The sequence below is a fragment of the Malaya genurostris genome, chromosome 3 (genome assembly GCF_030247185.1).
Source record: "Malaya genurostris strain Urasoe2022 chromosome 3, Malgen_1.1, whole genome shotgun sequence".
NCBI lineage: Eukaryota > Metazoa > Arthropoda > Insecta > Diptera > Culicidae > Malaya > Malaya genurostris.
In genome coordinates this window covers 94,114,216-94,135,359 of record NC_080572.1, presented here as the reverse complement: position 1 = coordinate 94,135,359, position 21,144 = coordinate 94,114,216, and the positions used below count along the sequence as shown (strand labels likewise).

General features: G+C 35.4%; 1 protein-coding gene across 19 annotated transcripts in view; it reads right to left on the bottom strand.

Annotated features, from left to right (window-relative positions):
- Positions 1 to 21,144, bottom strand: part of LOC131438316 (adenylate cyclase type 2) — a 221,295-nt gene that overhangs the window by 18,423 nt on the left and 181,728 nt on the right. For all 19 annotated transcript variants that reach the window (XR_009230918.1, XR_009230903.1, XR_009230911.1 and 16 more), the window contains 5 exons: positions 11,957 to 12,446; positions 2,372 to 2,604; positions 2,077 to 2,303; positions 1,799 to 2,000; positions 1,481 to 1,737 (listed from right to left, as the gene is read on the bottom strand). Coding sequence is in view for 1 of the 19 variants with exons in the window: in XM_058608233.1 (XP_058464216.1) it covers positions 1,481 to 1,737; positions 1,799 to 2,000; positions 2,077 to 2,303; positions 2,372 to 2,604; positions 11,957 to 12,446 (1,409 nt within the window). In the remaining 18 variants the exon portion in view is untranslated. The remainder of the gene's footprint in view (positions 1 to 1,480; positions 1,738 to 1,798; positions 2,001 to 2,076; positions 2,304 to 2,371; positions 2,605 to 11,956; positions 12,447 to 21,144) is intronic.

Below are 21,144 nucleotides of genomic sequence, written 5' to 3'. Positions count from 1 at the left end.
CTGTGATAATGTCTGTGGAAGTTCTTGTCCATCCAAAGCCTTCTTGAAATATAGGCCTTAAGGTCTACCAACGTATCCGATGACAATAGTGAGATTCTTTTTTTTGCGGTCCATACTCGAGGTATCACATTCAATTCATGGGATCATTGTGGTGAATTATGAAGAAATGCTTGTTCATCCAAAAACTACCTGGAGTTCAGACCTTAAGATCTACCGGCATAACAAAGTGCATTAACGAACATACTGTCATCGACCCGTACTCGTGATATCACATGCAATTAAAATGCATATTGTGAATGATCTATGCCATCTAAAAACGGCCTAAAGTTCAGGCCTAAAGATCTATCAGAATAACAAAATATATTAACGAACTCAATCTTCACGTTCCCTACTCGCTTTTGCGTATGGACGTAGTTCGATTTTATATGTTATTCATACTAAAATCGAATGAAATTGAAAAAAAGATCGGTTTTTACGCCCAACTCAAAACCCAACTTTTAAAACTAGATTAGATTCTCGAAACTCACTTGAATATCAAAGAGTGCAAATGATACATCTCTTCGGTTCGACGTTTAATTGAAAAAAGGATGAATCTGAAACAATACGATAGTAGAAATTTCATATAGACCAATGTCCAAATATGTCAGATAAGACTGATAGTCTCCATGGTTCGGAATTCTTTACATTCTTCTACCTTATTTAATCTATTTTTAAGCATTTCATTTGGATCACTTTATGGTCTTTCGAAGTTCCTGCTTGGAATTATATCGGAGGTCCACAAATTTCCAAGAAAGCCTATGATATGACCTAATATTCGCAGCTACGGACGAAGACCCCAGTTCTTGTGACAAAAAAGACTATAAATTCTCAAATGCCTGAAAAGAATGTCATTCCATGCATCAATACTCACAACGGACCTGTACAGTCTTGGCCTGATTTGGCAAGCTACCACTACAGCGGATGAGTGTTACAGTGATATCGAGACCACGCGGTAAATTTCTTCGATTTCTTCGATTTAGAAATATTGGACTACAATAAAACAAAAGAGTGGAATAATGGCTTGATATGCGACCGATACGAGGAGATGGTGGAGCAAAAGTACCGTGAGTCCGAGATTTTATCAAAAGCAAACCAGAATAATTTTATGCTTCTTTCCTCTAAAGTGAATTAGTAGCCTTCGATTTTAGTACCCAACATTGTTATTTAATTACCAAAATTCTAGATGACTCATGTTGCAGATACTAAATGACTCATGTTGCAACAATATACCAACTTGTAACTTACCGCGTAGTTTTGATCGAAAAAAAAAATCCAAAAAGATTGCTATTGAATGAATATTTCATTCGACAAGTTTGCAAACATAACAGAAGCACAGACAGGATTTTTTTCATGATTTCCTGGAATATTGAATCAAATAACCCATTCTACATCCAACACAAACAACCTGTTAAAAGGTGAATGATTACACTGCAGTACTCACGAATTGTACAGTATTTGGTACGTCTCGAAGAGTGAGCTTTGCCATAAAAGCGAACATTGCACAACAATGTAGAACAGCATCAGCAGTAGCTTGACGATAAATCCTTGCTGAAGGAAGGCCGATACAGCTGCTAAACTGACAGCACACATGTACAGATATACCGGTGCTACCGGAGCGTATTCCACCTCAAACAGAACTGTCTCGGTAGTGTTGTTAACCAATTGAACATCTGCTATCACCAGATCATCGAAGTTTATCTGAATCGGAAAACATTGCCTAGTTAGAATGGAGTATTGTATTCAATTGACAAACAATTACCACACTAAATATGGCACAAGCAGCAATGAGCGCTGTCGAAATCAGAAATATTGCTATCCGGAAGGTTCTGTTAGCGGCAATAATATGGCCGGGACCACCGTTCCCGGCCGGTGACAGCTCCGACATCTGATAGTTACTAAGATATAAAAATAGACTTAATGAAACGGTTGTGGCGCTGAGTGAACCGATAACGACTACATTGCTGGAATCGGAGAGTGGAAATGAATATCAAATTAGATTAAATCTGAGTGAAAATCCATGTTTTCTTGGTCGTTTACCTTTTAAATACTACTATTTGTATCAGTCCAATCGATAAAAATAAAACGAACGAACAGATGAGATCGAACCGAAAGTTAGGGTCTGGTTGTTCGCGGTACATAGCCTCCCGTGCGCTGTTTCGGTACACCATGATCACCGGCTTCAACTCCTTCGGTGGTCCCCAGCACTGACACTCGCTGCAGTGTTCATCCTCCGGTAGGATATTGGACTCAATCATGGCCAGGCTCTAGATATGCAAATAAAAAGCCATTTCACTAGGATGGAAAATTTCCGGTGGATAGAAAAATAACATACCGCTAGTCCGATGTTTCTCGCCATTTTAGAATCAGTAATGTTGGCGAACGGCTTGTCCGCCCCCCAGCATTCGACATATTTGGTCATCTTGGTGGACGGTCGGTTGCGCATCAGTGGTCCGGGGGTTGATACCATAGGCGACCGCAGGCAATCTATGTTGCTGATTGACATTTTTCGCATATCGCCGAATATGGAGCTGTTGGATTTTCGTCGCTCGGCGAATGCAATCAAACCTGTAAAGCGGGTTGAACGTGTGGGAAAAAAGAATAGAGTATCGGGAATCGATTAATTGGCAGCAAGATAGGTTATGCATAGGTATTTCTATTAGTAATAAGTAATTGACTACTTTCTCCTTTCCGAAAATTCCGAAAATGAATTTTTGAAACAAGCATCCATTGTCAAATAATAGCGAGCATTATCTTTCTTTTTCTGCCATAAATGGATGGCACTCTTCCGGCTTTCCCTAGCGAAGACGATGGTTTCGAAGGAATAGGCGACAAATCAGTAAGAAAGCATCGTTCGGATTGCCTATTCAAATGCTATCGGGCACGAATCTATTAATATAAGCGAGATTCTTGTGAATGCTTCAGTCTCACATGAGACAGTTAAAGTAAGGGAATGCGCTCTAGGCTCAATGCATAGGGCGCTGGTCTTACAAGCCAGTTGTCATATTTTCGAGTTCCGACCTGGAAGGATTGTCAGTATCAGTAGGTTCGTAGCACTAACCGTGCAATACGATAGCTCAGGTTAGTTGACCACCCGTGAGTTTCTCGTGATTGATCAGAAATCAGTTGAAATTGCATAATGAATCAAATGCATGATACTAGGGAGAAGTAAATCATGCTCAACATGCAACCTGACTGACTTTAGAGCATGAAATGATCAATAACGTAAATGGCCACACCCCGCTCGTCACTGTAGGAAGTAAAGAATTGTTAGTTAAACAATTGCTACTACTAGTGCATCTCTGCATCACCACAAGTATCACGGAGTGGTGTTAGTGGAATAGTGGAGTGAGGAAACGATCAGAATTAACTTAATACGATCTTATTATTTGAAAACCTACACGCGATGTTCGTAACCTAAACGCTAATTTGTAGCCGATCTTAAAAGTGAATAAATAATATGAATTAATTATCAGCCGCCAATCTTACCTCGTAACACGATAGCAATGACAATTGTTTTATAAGAATAATCTACAAAACCTGTTTTAATCCACCTAGTGGTGTACTGATGCATTTTTCATATCAAATATACTATCCTGTATAATACAGTGGCATTCTTTAAAATAATTTTCTTCGATTATTAGAACAATAACCGAAATCGGTTTGTTTGACCGTCTACTGATAAAAACTATCAATTGGAGAAGATTTGAGGTCGATTTAGAAAACTTCTTATGGTTTTTCGCCCTTTTCAGTGATGGTATACAATTTTTAACACACTTTACCCTATATTTCCGGATCAGGAAGTCAGATCCGGATGAAATTCAGGAATTACGTATGGGACCTTTCATTTGAACCTAAGTTTGTGAAAATCGGTCGCGCCATCTCCGAGAAAAGTTAGTGCACTTATTTTCACAATTTTTTGCACATTTTACCCCATAATTCCGGAACCGGAAGTCGGATCCAAATAATATTCAGGAATTTTGTATGAAACTACGAGTCCTTGCATTTGAATCTAACTTTGTGAAAATCGGTTCAGCCATCTCAAGGAAAAGTTAGTGCAAAAATACACACATAGGCACATACACACACAGACATTTTGCGTACTCGACGAACTGAGTCGAATGGTATATGACACTCGGTTTTCACAGTGATTGCATAACCTTTCTATATGAGAAAGGCAAAAATGGAAATAACAACTTATTCGCAATAGCCGTTTGATTTATAACATGCATTGTTAAATTTGTAACGAAATGTTCGTTTTTAAACCTATAGGTTTTTTCTCAATCCACCAGATAAATATGGGGTCATTTTTATTGAAGGCCATTTATGTTAGTAGAACAATTTTCTTGCTGACGAATAGTCGTATTCGAACAAGAGTCAAAGAATGCGAAGAAACTGAACTCACCACCAAAGGCTGACAATATGCAATAGAAAACTAAATTCTTAAAATAAATTACTATAAAAGCTCGTGAAATAAGAAAAAACTACTAACAAAAAAGCGACATAATTTCAATAAAAACTCCGCTCACGAATCACCCCATGAAAATAAGCGATGAGAAACGCGTGTGAATTATCATAAAAAGATGAAAATCATTTTAGATTAGGCTATTGTTAATAACTCGAGGAAATAAATAAAAAAAACCTCTCGAAGTGATAGTGTTCTGATAACTGGAAGTAACTCCTGCAATTCGGAGAAAGATAATAGGTTTTATCAATCATCCATTGAGCACCATCCTCCTCAAAATAAAGGTGTGTATGGGGTACAATAACTGCTATTGTATTTGGTTAAAAACCGATTACGGATTCCGGAGATTTGGATCGACCAGAAATATCAATTTGATACTCAGCACAAAAGGAGAGTCAATAGCTTCGATAGGTTATTGACTGAAGCTCTGTTGACCCCATTGGTTTCCAATTGCCTGTTCCAGAAGTTCCGAGAGTAGCAACTAAAAGAGTATGAAGTGAAATCGATCGGTTTCTCAAAAATATTAAGTTTATTGAAATTTAGCGTGACGTAATTTATGCATGGCGGTTCTCATTCGAGTTTTCAATTATCATCAGCAAGTTTATACCGATAATTTCGAATGTTTGAAATGAACTGATATGTGTTTCGAAATATTAAAAATGCAAACTGATTTAGGGAACAATTATTTATGTTTATGTTGTAATTGATATTGTTATCACCGCTGGGCAACCCAAAAATGTCGGTGTCATTTCCCCCAATACTGAAAAAGGAAATGTTGATGAAGTTTAGGGGAAGGATGAATAAAAACAAAACAAGTTAGCGTGGATTAACCCATTATGTCCTAGCGTATGAAATTTTGAAATTGTTTTCAAAATTCAACGTTTTATTTGTATTATAACCTTGCAAAGTTCACGCAAATGACCAAAGAAAAGTAAGCAACATATTCGTGTGAATCTTATGTTCGAAACCATAGGTAATACTTCCTTCTTTTGACAAACCATTGGCAAAGATTTAAATTAGTTATTTCAGAAGTGAAATTTCAAAATTATATGTAAACACTCCTAATACCAAGCCTAAAAAAGTTACGCGAAGCACCAAGCTTCAAAAAAAGTTGGAACGGTAACTTTGAGCTATCATAGCTCAGTTGTTACTTGACCAATTTCGATAAATTTCTCACCCTCGATTTTTGTGAAGTTTGTAGATTATTTTAAGTATATCATTATTGACGATCTTTTAGGAAAAACTAATGAAAATCTGATTTTTCCCGTTCCAAGTTTTTTTTCAAGCTCAAAATGTACCCTATTTGCATTCATGCGGCACCTGCATCGCGAATCGGATATTGAGAACTTCAACTTTACCGAATCACAACTTTGTTGTTAGTCAACCGATCTTCAAAATTTGTTCATTATTGGAAAGGTAAAACTTCCAGAAATAAATTGCACTGAAAAAACTAAAAATAGGGTTGTGTACCCAAAGTTATAATTAAATCTGTAGACAGATGACCTAAGAAAAAGTAAGACTTTTTACAATGATCATAAATATCTCGAAATTCAAAGTGATGACCTATATATTTTTATACATCATTCGATTGCTAGTGATACCAGCTACAATTTTCGCTCAACTACCATTCCTGCACAATCAAAAGAAAACATTAAAAAATCGATAAATTTATAAATATATATGAATTTTTCTTTTTTTTTTAACTCAAAAATTAAAGCGAAGACATGTACATTTTTTTGATTCAGAATATTGGAATCATTACCTGAAAGTATTGATGACCAAAATTATATATCCATCCAAAGAATTTCAAGAAATTTGGAACAAATACAGAGAATTTCTATTATTGGGAAGATTTTGCCAAAAAAAAAACAAATGACATATAATTTTTAATTATTTTAGTTGGAAATTTATTATGAACAAAATTTACAAAAAAAACTGAAACTTGGATTTCACTAAAATCTTAAAAATTTTGGTAAATATACCTAAACTCTTAAAATAATTATGTTTTTGTATTGGACAAAAGATCTAACCACAGTGGTCCGGATCCACAATTTAGGGGGACAAAAACTTTTGTGGCTTAACCTTATACTTTAGAGCTATGATGTCTTCAAAACCATAAGCCATATGTCGATGTACATGGTATTAGGGTGGCTCTTATTATCTTAGAGGACTGCATTTTTTGGCAAAATTGTAGATAAACTTATATCGAGCAGCTTTGCTGAGGACACCATTGTGGTATCTCCAACGATTTTAGTGTTACAGCTATTTTTAAAGAACAACTTAGGGTTTTCCTAAAAAAATCACATTTTTTGCTCTAGCATTTATATTTTTCTCTTTTCGTATAGGTATCTTTAAACATTTTTTAAGAGTTTGTTAAAACCAATTTTTTAATGACTGGCGTATTAAGGTAGCGTTTTCTGTACCGAAGTTATAAGAAAAACTAGTTCAAAAACAGGTTATTTTTAAACTGCTATATCTAACATTGAGGCAAACGAAAAAAAAATTCCGTTTCGAAAAAAAAAATCCGTGTTAAATTAATTTAAGTTCATATTCGGGAAGGAATCGTTCTGCATTCTTCGGGGAATGCAGAATGGTGTCGTTTTTGTAAAATCTCTAAGGCCTCTCGATGGTTGGAGGTTTGATCAACCGTGCATTTTGGCACCTGCAGATTGTTCAGCATCCGTTCGGGGATGCAGGACAATTTATTTCTTTATGTTTTGTGCTGTTTTCCCACATCACCCAATTCCCAATTCCTTTCCATGTTCCTTTTATCCGTCCCTTCCCATCAGGAAGTCGATGAGAAGCTACGGCAAGGCACGAACATGCCACTTGAGCCAATTAGTTCTGATAACATAGGTGCAGGGTTTCATTCAGTAAAAAACACTCAAACGAAGAGAATGTTTTTCGAGACGAAGACAACTGTAAGCTGCAAATAGATTGGTTGGTTGGTGCTAATCGCAAATGCTGCTGCAAAGCCAATATTCGGGGCGATTCCAGTTTCATAAGTACCTGAAATAGTGGAACTTACTTCACTGAGAAAGATGGGCTAACCGATTTGAGAACTGTTTTATTTTGTAGGTTACACTAGTTCATGCACTAGATTTCATGTTTTTCAAAAACCAAACAAAACTGTTTGAAGAATACATTTTTTATATGAGAATAAGAGAGATATGAGAAAGGCATCATTACACAAATAGGTGGAAAAAACAAGTTTTTCCAATATTTTCACTTTGATTTGCAGAAACCAAATCCAAATTTTCAACTAAAATCATAAAAAAACATATGTCATAAAATTTCAAAGTTTTGATTTGTTTTTTTTGGCAAAATATTCCCAATAATAGAAATTCTCTGTATTTGTACCAAATTTCTTGAGATTCTTTGAACGGATATATAATTTTGATCATCAATACATTGTTTCTGGTAATGATTCCAATATTTTGAATAAAAAAATGTACATGTCATCGCTTTAATTTTTGAGTTATATACAAACATGTGAAAAAAATGAAAAATTCATATATATTTATAAATTTATCCATTTTTTAATGTTTTCTTTTGATTGTGCAGGAATGGTAGTTGAGCGAAAATTGTAGCTGGTATTACTAGCAATCGAATGATGTATAAAAATATTCATAGCTTTGAATTTCGAGATATTTACGATCATTGTAAAAAGTCTCATCTTTTCTTAGGTCATCTATGTACAGTTTTCATTAAAACTTTGGGTACACAACCCTATTTTTAGTTTTTTTCAGTGCATTTTATTTGTGGAAGTAGTACCTTTCCAATGGTGAACAAATTTTGAAGATCGGTTGACTAACAACAAAGTTATGACTCGGTAAAGTTGAAGTATTCAATATTTTCTATGCGACGTTTATGCCAAAGGAAAGAAAATTGGAGAGCAGATAGGGCATATTGAGCGCGTGAAAAAAACTTGGAACGGGAAAAATCAAATTTTCATTGGTTTTCCTTTACCAATCGTCTGCTACAAAGTTTTGGAATCAATCTACGAACTTCACAAAATTCGAGTGTGTAAAATTTATTGAGATTCGTTGAAAAACAGCTGAGCTATAACAGCTCAAAGTTACCGTTCCAACTTTTTTTGAGGCTTGGTATTTGGAGTGTTAAACAATAAATAATTGTTGCATTTTACTATATCTTCGAAATGTGGAATATTCAAAAACATGGCTGCAAAAAATAATGATAAGAATTGGAACCCTTTAAAATTTAACGAGCACGTGAATATGGAGTAGAACGCTAACTTTGAAAAGTAAGTATGAATACCTCCAAAACTTTTTAAACATTGGAATGAGGTTACGATACTCTCAACAAATCGTACAAGTACATCAAATATCATACAAATACAAATAGGTAATCCTTTTTCCTAAAAATGAAGAAATGGAAACAAATGAAGCTATTTTTTTTATTTTCGATTAGACAGTTTTTAACCTTAAAGTCATTCACCACTTCGGGCCAGTAAAACCTTCTGACCCTGTATGCGGGATTGGGAATCGAACCCAGGAAGGCTGAATGACAGGCATCGACAAATGAAGTTGTTTATTGCGGCTTACAGTACAGGTTATATATATATATATATATATATATATATATATATATATATATATATATATATATATATATATATATATATATATATATATATATATATATATATATATATATATATATATATATATATATATATATATATATATATATATATATATATATATATATATATATATATATATATATATATATATATATATATATATATATATATATATATATATATAGATATATATAGATATATATATATATATATATATATATATATATATATATATATATATATATATATATATATATATATATATATATATATATATATATATATATCTATATATATATATATATATATATCTATATATATATATATATATATATATATCTATATATATCTATATATATATATATGCTCCAAATTTTCTATATATATTGTGCCTTCTTCTCCGATATTACTTCTACAGGTACTGTTTAAAAGAAATTGAATCGTATATATAAATACCACTCTAAAAATATAGACATCTCTTATAATTTTGTTACTACTGTATTGTCTCAGCGTATGATATGTCATACATAGAATAATTTCGTTTGAAAAAATTTTTAATAGTGATTTGACATTTCCCAACATCTTCAACACAAAATATGATGGTATTGACAAAAACCCTTCTTAATCCACCTAGTGGTGTGATAATGCCTTTCTCTTCTTTCATAACAGTCTCATGAAAATATGTTTCATACTTTTATTAAATAATTTTGGATACTAATTTTGACAACAATTGATTCAGATTGATTCGAGTAGTTCACAAAAGTATGCTGCAGTGTTTATGTCACACAGTCAGCATCATTTTTCCAAACTAGTGCTTGACATTTGCGTTGCCTATTTGTATGAGAACAGTGATGCTAATCTAAAAAAAAAGCCTTCTAAGTCCATTTAGTGAATTTTTCATATATCTTGAAAAATCACCATAGGGGGGAGTACATGAAATTTTCGAAATCGAAAAAAAATTTTTGATGCCAAAAGGCTTAGAACTGCATGAAACGTCGAGATTTAGTGTCATCTCGAAAAAAAATTTTTTTGAAAAAATCGACTTTTTGGGACTTAGAATAAATATGAAAATTTTTCTAAGTCCCAGAAAGTTGATTTTTTCAAAAAAAATTTTTTTTGAGATGACACTAAATCTCGATGTTTTATGCAGTTTTAAGAGTTTTGGCATCAAAAAAAATTTTCGATTTTGGAAATTTCATGTACTCCCCCCTATGGTGCTTTTTCAAGATCGAAAATTGCCAAACCTTTACCACCGGGCAGCACCCCTTAAGCATGTCCGATTTAGGTCAAATTTTGCATGAAGGTTTTTTTCGAGGTGCTTAAACTTTTGAGCACTAGAACTTTACGAAAATAGAGTTGATCCCAAAATTTTGGCACCCTTATATATATATATATATATATATATATATATATATATATATATATATATATATATATATATATATATATATATATATATATATATATATATATATAAGAGCGGTAAAAATCAACGTGTTTTGTCGGTTACGTCACTTATACAATCATATATCTGGAACCAAAAGTCACAACCATTTGATCTTCGAACTTGATCAATGGCCCGCCAGTAACTTTCAAACGAGCCCAAGTTTGTTAAAATCGGTTCAGCCATCTCTGAGAAAATTGAGCGCGTTCAAATACAACGCTTTTTGTCGGTTACGTCACTTATACAATCATATCTCCGGAACCAAAAGTCACAGCCATTTGATCTTCGAACTTGATCAATGGCCCGCCAGTAGCTTTCAAACGAGCCCAAGTTTGTTAAAATCGGTTCAGCCATCTCTGAGAAAATTGAGCGCGTTCAAATACCTTCTAAAAGTGCACACACACATACACACACACACACTCTCACACACACACACACACACACACACACACACACACACAGACATTTTCCGATCTCGACGAACTGAGTCGAATGGTATATAACTATGGGTCTCCGAGGCTCCGTTCGAAAGTCGGTTTTTCCAGCAATTCTAATACCTTTCTATAGAGAAAGGCAAAAACGATTGGACTTTCTCTTCATGTGTTTTCAATTGTAGGGTAGTTTAATTGATAAAATAAATCTACGGTTAGAAGTTAGCTACGGATTCGAGTCCCGTCTCTGTGGTAAAATTTTCGCGGTTCTCATTACATTATTGCATTCGCATGTCAATTTTCCAATCTGTGTTCCACGTTAGATACTGATCATATTTCAAAACCCGAAATGAGTTTATGGAAAAATCCCAGATGGCTCTGATGGCCATACCGGAAACTGAATATAAAATTGTCTCGAGGATTGGATCTAGCGCTGGCAGTCGATGAGGAGTGTACTTTGAATCGATTTTGATGAATAACCTTGTATTTTAAATTTTCTGAATACATTCCGGGAACTTTTTGATCAAAGTAGTATGCCGTAAAACAGTGTATATTTTACGGACTTTGTAAACTTTTTGTTGGCAATTAGTTCAATTTTAATATATTTCCTTAGTTACATTTCAATGAAGCTTCGTAATCACGGAATATATTATTTAAATCGTATATAGACCTCATATTGATGCCCGTATTAACTGGTTCCTGAAATAAGCTTTCTGTACACTAAGTTTTGATCCAAATCAGGTGTTAGACTGAATTATATATTCGGCTCAAGCTTGCCAAATCTCAGCTCGGAAGGTAAACAGAGCGTATCATGATCGCTAGCAGCTGCAATCAAATTTCCCATTGGTGCGGCTGAACATTCCGAGAATGATAAAATATCAATCGCTCGCACCGAACAATTTCATTCGTTTGCCTTCACCCCTCTTCGTCCTTCCCGATTGCAAAAAAAAAATCAGAAAATCGTCTATCCTTACCTTGCACTGAAAGCTTCCGGCTACCCACCCGCTCGGGCAGATGTCCGTTGGTGGTGATCGGCTCAACCGGCAGGGTGAGGCAGGATTTTTTGCACGGTTCCTGCTGCTGCTGCTGCTCCGCTTCGTCACCATTTTCAGTCGTTTCCTCGTTGATTGTTTCGGTGGTGATTGTGATGCTGGCCTGTTTGATGAGTGGCGATGGCGACGGCGGTGGAATCGGGCTAGCTGGAACGGGCAGGATAGAAACAGAAACCGGAGTGGGGAGCAACTGCTCACGCTCCTCCGGAATGGTGGACGATGAGATGGATCCATGAGACCGCCGCAGATCGTCCGGAGTCTTTGGTGTTCGTGGTGTTTTCGGTGTTTTAGGCAGCTCACCTAGTGATGCAGTATCCAGCGGATCAGGCTCGTTGATTTGTATGGTTGTCGTGGGCGAGGGGGTGTGCGTGTTTGAATTGGGCGATGCCTTCAGGAGGTCGTTGGCCAGTTTCTGTATTAATTTTTGAATGAATGAAAACGAATGAAGGAACAAGAATGAACAAAAGATCTGGCGGAAATATGTATTGAATTTATTATAGATCTATAATCGAAATTTTTTTTTTTTGAAGCAACGTACAATGTGCGACTATCTGTTTGATGTATTCATGCTGGTCATTGAATTGGTGATGTGATATTAAAATCTGAGCGTAGTATTGAGGGAGGGTAATATAAATGGAAATTATTTTTCGCGATTCATATGTACATATGTAAACATCCCGCAAAAGTAATGGTAAATAATCGAACAATTTGGAAATCTTTTGAGTGTTGAAGTTACCGATCTATTATTATTATTATTATTATTATGTCTTGATTTACAATTCAATTTATGGAGGTACTACAAGTCATACTCCTTCTGTCTGCGAGAAGAAGAGCCAATAAGCCACCTTTCAACATCAACTTGCTAGTGAGTTATGAAAAATAGAGTAATAATTGTAACACCAGACGAAAGAGACATTTCTTTTTCGTTTACTTCAATAACTTACTCTCAGCAAATACCGAGTATTCCTCTTCAAAGTGAATGTTGATGGATAACTTATTGTTTTGAAGTGTCACCAAAATAATAATTTCGCTCTTTATTATACTTTCGTTTCGTGTTATTATACTTTTGAAAGTGAGATCATTGCTATAAGACTGCAAAAGCTACAGAGAGTAACGGAAAAACACTGAGGCAATTGAAATTATTGTGCCTGCGAAGATCTGTTTGCAGCATAAGAATGATTCATACATGGCCTTAAAGAAATTCGTAGTTTTACAAATGTTAAAGCTCATCATTATATTATAATTTATCATATACTTTTTTGTTTCGATTGTAGAGGTTAAGGTCATTCTTAGTTTCGGGCCAGAAAAACTTCCTGACCCGACCCTATGTTCGGGGTTAGGAATCGAACCCAGGTGAGCTGTATGAAAGTCATCGACTAATCTATCATGCAACACCCGTCCCCTAGAATATTTTTGAAAATTTTATTGAAAAACGATTCGATAACAAATTTCAAGTTATAAAAAGGTTTTGCGTAAAATGCACATAAAAATTGTTGCTTATATAGTTATTCATAAACCAAAGCTCGAAACAATTGAAATACAAAAGTCTTGATTCCATCACTAATTTTTATTGACCGAATCCTAAATAATCAAAAATATTTCAGAAAAAAACTTAGAGTCAATGTTTTAAGAGTTTTTATTAAATATATGTTTACTTTTTAAAATACAGCGTTTTGTTGTTTCGGGTAGAGCTTAATCGTAAATATCTCTTGTTGTATTTAGGATAGCAACATAATTGTTCCTCCATATCATCAGAAATATGTTCAACAATTTATGATAAAATTTTCAGTAGTGTGAGATAACCTCAAATATTTATTTTTCGTTCCCCCTTCCCTGTCTCTTCACCATCTCGATGGCAACTAATTAGATCTTTGTCGTTTCAGACATTTGGTCCCAAATCCCCTTTTTACCACGTTTTCCACAATATTTACTTCTCTTTCTTTCTATTCGGCAATATAATCATCACCGCCCACGGAAGACCACTCCAGTCGATGACCACCATGCGGGCCACCCACCGGGCCTTCGTAGTATGGGGGTGTTTCCCGCGGATCCACACGGACCGAAGGATGCGGTCAACATGGATATTCACCAACGCCATATGGAAGACCCTCATGCAATATTCAATTCACCGGACACGGCCGAACGCCAGCTGAATTCTCGAGAATCCGCTATCCCGATACTACATTACATAATGGTACTATTCTAGTTTTAAGTTTGTCGTAATTAAAATTAGTCGGCTAGTATAGGAGTAAGTCGGCCCGGGTTGGTGGTTCAATGCATAGGGCGCTGGTCTTACAAGCCAGTTGTCGTACGTTCGAGCCCCGACCTGGAAGAACTCTTGGTGTCAGTAGGATCGTAGTACCAGCCATGCAATGATCCTGTGCGCTATGAATCGGCTGCGAAGTCTGTTGAAACAGAAAGGCCAAATTCCACAAAAGGAATGTAATGCCAGGACTTTGCTTTTAATTAAGATTAGTAAATAACCTTTGGCATCTTAGAGCTTAAGCAGTGTGCCTTAAAATTATATTATAATATTGAATAAAAAAAATCACAAATAATTCAAAATTGAAGTTTTTTTTAAATGTTCGTTATGAACAAGCATTAAGGTGAAATTCAGTGCCAGAATAAGTCGAGCAATTTTTAATATATATATCGATAAAAGAATGCAAATAGAAATTCTACTGATTCTCGCTGCAGACATTATTTTGGATTGTTGGATTGGATTTTTTCATTGAGAACGCGTGAAATTTTTCAGCTTGGCTTTCGACACGTTTTGTTCGCTAGTTTAACAGACACTAGCTATGGGTTGTTATAAACGATGAATATTTTTGACTAATATGAGGGAGACATACTTGTGCATGTTGTATAAGACGGTCAATTTCATCTTTAAATTTATAATCAGAATGATCTTATAATTTATTTTTTCGCCTATAGAGCAATTCCAGAAATGCTTAGCAGTTCATCAGACTCGACCTTTTCCGATTTGGATGAAACTTTGCACATGGCTTCAGTATGGCAAACCATAAGTTTTTGAACCGATGGAGAGGTTAATCCGACTCACGACTGATTTTTAAAAAGGGCGTATATACCTTATGATCGAAAAAGAACCGGAATTTTCATTTGTCCAATCGGTGAACTTTTATTCTCTCAACGTAGGCAACAATTTTATACACATTCTGTAAAATTTTGACGCATATCGTACGATTAGTTTTTGTTTGGCGTCTATACAGGGTCCGGCACTCGAAGTGTAACCAATTAAAAAGGCCATAAATTCAGTTTGGAAAATTACTTTTACTTAATTCAAAGTACAAAATGTGTAAAAATAATACAAAATTCAGAATCAATTCACTTTTGCTCGATATGACCACCTTTTGCCTTGACTTGATGACTTGAGAGAGCGAAGGAGTTGCTTCGTTTGGCCGAAAGCGGTCAATTTCCGAACATTGTATTTTCTGACGAGAATTTTTTTCCAATTGAGCAATTCGTAAACTCTCAAAACGACAGGGTTTACTTGACCGACCGTTCATACGAGAATTTGAGTCATCGATTGGCCACCAGGAGGCAGCACCCGCAACAGATAATGGTTTGGGCCGCTGTAACCGCAGATGGGCGCTCTCCAATCGTTTTCATCGAGCCTGGCGTCAAGGTAAATGCGACATATTATCGGGAAAATATTCTGGAGGTTGCTTTGAAGCCGTGGGCAGATAAACATTTCGGTGGCAGACCATGGACGTTTCAGCAGGACTCGGTACCGTCTCACAAAGCTCGAGTGAACCAAGAATGGCTGAAAAACAACGTTACGAACTTCATCACGTCCACACAATGGCTCTCGAATTCACCAGATGCGAATCCAATGGATTATTCTCTTTGGGCCATTTTGGAGAGCAAAGTTCGAACTAAAAGATACACCAGTCTCGAGGCGCTGAAAAAAGTTATTGTCCGCGAGCGGGCCAAAATACCAGTCACATTCGGCCAAACGAAGCAACTCCTTCGCTCTCTCAAGTCATCAAGTCAAGGCAAAAGGTGGTCATATCGAGCAAAAGTGAATTGATTCTGAATTTTGTATTATTTTTACACATTTTGTACTTTGAATTAAGTAAAAGTAATTTTCCAAACTGAATTTATGGCCTTTTTAATTGGTTACACTTCGAGTGCCGGACCCTGTACAAAGAAGTTGAAAAATTTTCGTGTGGCGATTTTTATAATGGATGAAAATTTAGATGTATAACATTGATGCTGAGTGGCATTTTTTTACAACTTCTCATGGTAAAGGAACATGTGATGCACTCGGGGGTAATTTAAAGCGAATGTCACGACGTGAAAGCTTGGCTAAACTACAAGAACACCCAATCACAACTGCAAAACAATCATATGAATGAGCAGAGCAGCGACGTAGAGATGCATTCACGACCATGTCTTTTTGTTACGTGTCACAAGAAGAATATGAACGGGGTGTGACCGAGTGGAGTAGTGTTTATAAGGATATCAAAATGATTCCAGGCACACAGAAATTCCATTCTTTCGTTCCGATTTCAGAAACCAAAATGGTCATAAGACTGTATTCGAATGACGATGCACATAGTACTCATACAATTTTCAAAAACTTAAAACCTTAAATATAATTTAGAATTATTCATGTACATGTAATAATTGTAGATATAGCAAGCAAATATACAATTCATGGAAATATAAAAAATGGTGTTATAATTAAATATCCAAATATCTCAAGAACAGCTACTTTTAGAAGAAATGATATCATGAACAAATTTATTGCCTTTAACCTGTAGAATAATATTCCACTGTTTAAGTGATTATCTTTCAACGAGAGCTTGAAATTTCGAATATATCTGTAAATTGTTTTAGCTGTAACTTCTTCATTTTTCAAAAGGCACGGATGGGATAGCCATCAATCTGTAGGTTTTAATAAGTGCTTTAAAAGAAAAATTATCAAAAAAACCCTGATTTTTTTAATTTAATTTTTTTGGTTCATTTTGAAATTATTGAGAAAAAAATCAATTTTTTTTCAGTGTATATTTTTTTTAGAATGCCCTATTATTTCCCTACAACTTTCCGAATTACAACGAGAAGAACTTGATCATTTGCATGTACCCGCAAACTGTTTTAGCTGTAACTTCTTCATTTTTCAAAAGGCACGGATGGGATAGTCATCAATCTGTAGGTTTTAATAACGACCCTGATTTTTTGTTTATTTAGCTATTTCGGATTATTTTGTAATAATTGAGAAAAAAATTTTTTCAGTGTATATTTTTTTAAGAGTGCCCAATCGATTCCCTACAACTTCTTCCTTAACACCATTTTTGTACAATTAACGGTTTCCGAGTTATAACGATTTGAAAAAGGCAATTTTTGTGAAATGCAAAAATACATACGCCCTTTTTAAAAATCAGTCGTGAGTCGGATTGACCTCTCCATCGGTTTAAAACTTATGGTTTGCCATACTGAAGCGATGTGCAAAGTTTCATCCAAATCGGAGAAGGTCGATTCTGATTTTGTCATTTTTTCGTCTACTCATTCCGGGAATTGCTCATATAGCAAATTTGTTCATTTTTTGTTACGACGGTTTTATTGTATGTAGCCTTGCACGAGTGGTATTGATTTTCAATGTATTTGTTTGCTTATAAGAATATCGTTCCCACAGAATTTGAATAAGTGTCGAACCGGCGCACTAGGCGCGGTTCGATAATGCCGTAGATATTAAAGGTTGTTTGTGCATTTTTAATGTCATCGTGATTTGTCGTGTTTTGTGTACCCTGTGATTGTGTTTGGTTTACGTGTTCTTTTGTAGGAAAACTTTTCGTTTTTGAAAACCGAATCGTTCAAGTAGAAGTTCTATTTAGAATTCAGTTGAACGAGGTTTGCCTTGGAGAGCGTTCACCGTAAGCCTCTGCAAAAAAGGAAAATGCGTTTCGAGAGAGGGGTCATAGCTGTGACAGTTCTTTATATTTTTCTAGAACTAATCCTGGTTGTTTTTTTCAATAGTACTGTCGAAAAATTGTCTTTTACTTTTTCAAATGAAATTTACTAAAATCTTTGGAAGAAATTAATTTTAATCATTTTTTTTCCTCATTTTCTGTCGATCGGTGGTACAATGAATGGTTGAATGTGGTTATTAAGTTCAGACACTTTTCACACTTGAAAGGTGTTCCCGTCACCCTGAACGCTATTGAATAATTTTGAGATCGGATGTTTACTTTTTTAATTAAACGAATTTTTATATCGAAATTTTCAGATTTTTGACATTATCTGTCACAATTGACCTTGAAAACATAAGATATTTTCAGACTTAGATTCCGCACGGTAATACCTATCCAACAAGCCATATATTGTTAAAATCCGTCCATTTTTAACGGAGATATCGAGATTTTTGTGTATGCGACTTTTTCCCCTATTCCAGCAGTAGAAGTTTTGAGCGCTGTCTGGCAACAAAATTAAAACTGTGTAACTCATTTTTCTCGTAGATGGCGATCTAAGATTCAAATTAAAAGTTTTAAGATTCTATAAAACATCTTGTTTTTCAGTCAGATCCAACTTCCGGTTTCGGATATCCAGGGTGATTAGAATAAAAATGTCTATTTCACATGAATTAATCAGGTTTATCGGGTTAGCAGATTTAAATAGTCGATAACCAAATAAACTTATTTCATTCATGGTTGTATTCAGTTTTCGTTTCGGAAGGCACCCAAAAATTTAATTCGCACTACGATTCCTCAAAGATGTCTACATTGATTTTCAAACATTTTGAAACAAATGTCAACTATAAAGCTACTCAGGTGAATTTGTCTGACTTCGGCTACACCGAATTTCGAATTCCGGTTCCAGTATCGAATTGTTTCTTAAAGCTCAATCGTTTTCTCAAAAAAAGCCAAATCGAATTTCAGAAACAAAAGTTCAAATGAAAATAAATCCAATTTTATCCAATTCTGGCTTCCGATTCTGGAATTGTAGGATGATGAGTTTTTAAAATTCAAAGCGATATAGAAGATGACAATTCCGAAAAGCTTTAAAGTTGGACTCAAAAATATTGCAATTTATTCGTCATAAGGCCATACGAATCGGTTTGGGTTATGCTGGTTCCCGAATACCGGCTCTGGAAGTACCTTAAATTACCCTAAACTCTAAAGTGGAAATTACTTCGACATATAATGAAATGTTTAATCGATTGTTACACTTTTAGATTCAAATTCGATCCGAGTTGCAGTTTCAACATTACAGAGTAATTAGTGATTAAAATCTCAATTTGCCGCTTAAAACGACGGACATTAGAATAATGACATGAAAACTGAAACACCGAAGAATATTCATGCAAAAAACACATGCGGACTGATAAAAAAAAGGTATCATCTCACTGCTAGGTGGATTGAGCACGTTTTTTTTACTGCGACTGTTAATCACTTGCCAAACCTGAAATTTTCTAGAAAATAACTGTTGATGTGTTGAGCTTTGAAAATAAAGATTTCGACGTCGAAAATCGGTATGAACATGGAAGGGAGAGGGTTTAGATTTTCGAACGCTTACCTACTAATACGCTTTTCTGAAGTTGCTGCCAGAGTGCAAGCGTGAAACACGCGTATGCGAGCTAGTTACGAGCAATCATAGCAAACTTATCAGAGTGAACGCGATGCGTACATCGCACCGAATCGCTGGATGCATCACAATGAAAAAGGAATCAGTAGAATTATTGCAAGTCGTGCTAAAAAGCTTCAAAACTATGAAATTCCAGTACATTCAGAAGGAAGGCGAATCAGTTCCGTAAAACTTGGAACCAAGAAATGTTAAATGGCACATTTTGTCGCATTAGAAGGAAAAGCAATGTATGTGAAAAATACTTTGTTAGTATATTCTTGGTATTACATTCCTCCTGTGGCATTTGACCATTATTTTATTTATTCAAATTACAGGTTTTATCCGAAATGGGGAATCGAACTTAGGCTGATTGCTAGAGACTAATCTTTGGCGTAATAGTAATATTAAGCAAGCAATAACAATCGTCTCCGTGCATTGAAACGAGAGTGCAATCATTGGCAGCGAAAACACAGTCGATGGCGTTCTTCTGAAACTAAGCAAAACTTCAAGAAATCCAGTGATGAATATCGGTTATTGAATGCTGGTTTATATAAAGCCTATCTAATGCGCATCCAGTTTGATCTACGGCGGAATCCTAAAAAGTTTTGGAGATTCGTCAATTCGAAACGAAAATGTTCATCAATCCCTCCACACGTTCGTCTTGATTGGGTAGGAGCAACGGGCACATCAGATTCTTGTGAATTGTTCGCTAGATTTTTCGCTTCTGTCTTTGCTGATAGCACCGCATCTACCAGCCAGGCAGAGACCGCCGCGCTGGATGTTCCTGACAGTTTAGTGGATATAAGTACATTTACAATTACTCCTGATATGATCGGGACCTGACGGTATTCCAGCAGTAGTTTATAGCCGTTGCGCCCACGTCCTGACCGATCCTTTATGTGAAATTTTTAATAAGTCGTTTGAGCATGGTATATTCCCGACAATCTGGAAACAGCCTTTTATGTTTCCAGTTTTTAAAAGTGGCGATCGCCTGAATGTTCGAAGCTATCGTGGTATAACTAGTTTGCCAGCAGCGTCGAAACTATTTGAGATCTTGAATACTAGATGACAACGTATTGTTTATGATTTTTCCATTCTCAAGGTAGTATGAGTATGATAATTCTTTTCCATCTTTTCGACCTATTGAACCCCTTGGCCCGTTGCCACTGACGAACACTCATTTTGTTACCTAATGCACAGAAAACGGAACCAGGTTTTATCAATAATTACCGAAAAGTGCTCGCGTTTTTGATCCGACTTTAGAGAACTCTTGATTCGATATTGCACGGAGCACTAGCTTCATATAATTTAAACAACTTTTTTAAGATCCATAATATTTTCTTGCGCTAGCATCACATTATGGCACATTATGGCTGTCAAGGAGGTTACTTTTTATTTCATTGGCAAATAAAGACATTTTGGATGGGAGCTTCAATTCTTAGATGGTTAAAGTATTACGTGAACACCAGAATTTGTAGCTTCATGATGGAAATCGGATAAAATTGTTTTCATTTCAAAAGTTTTTA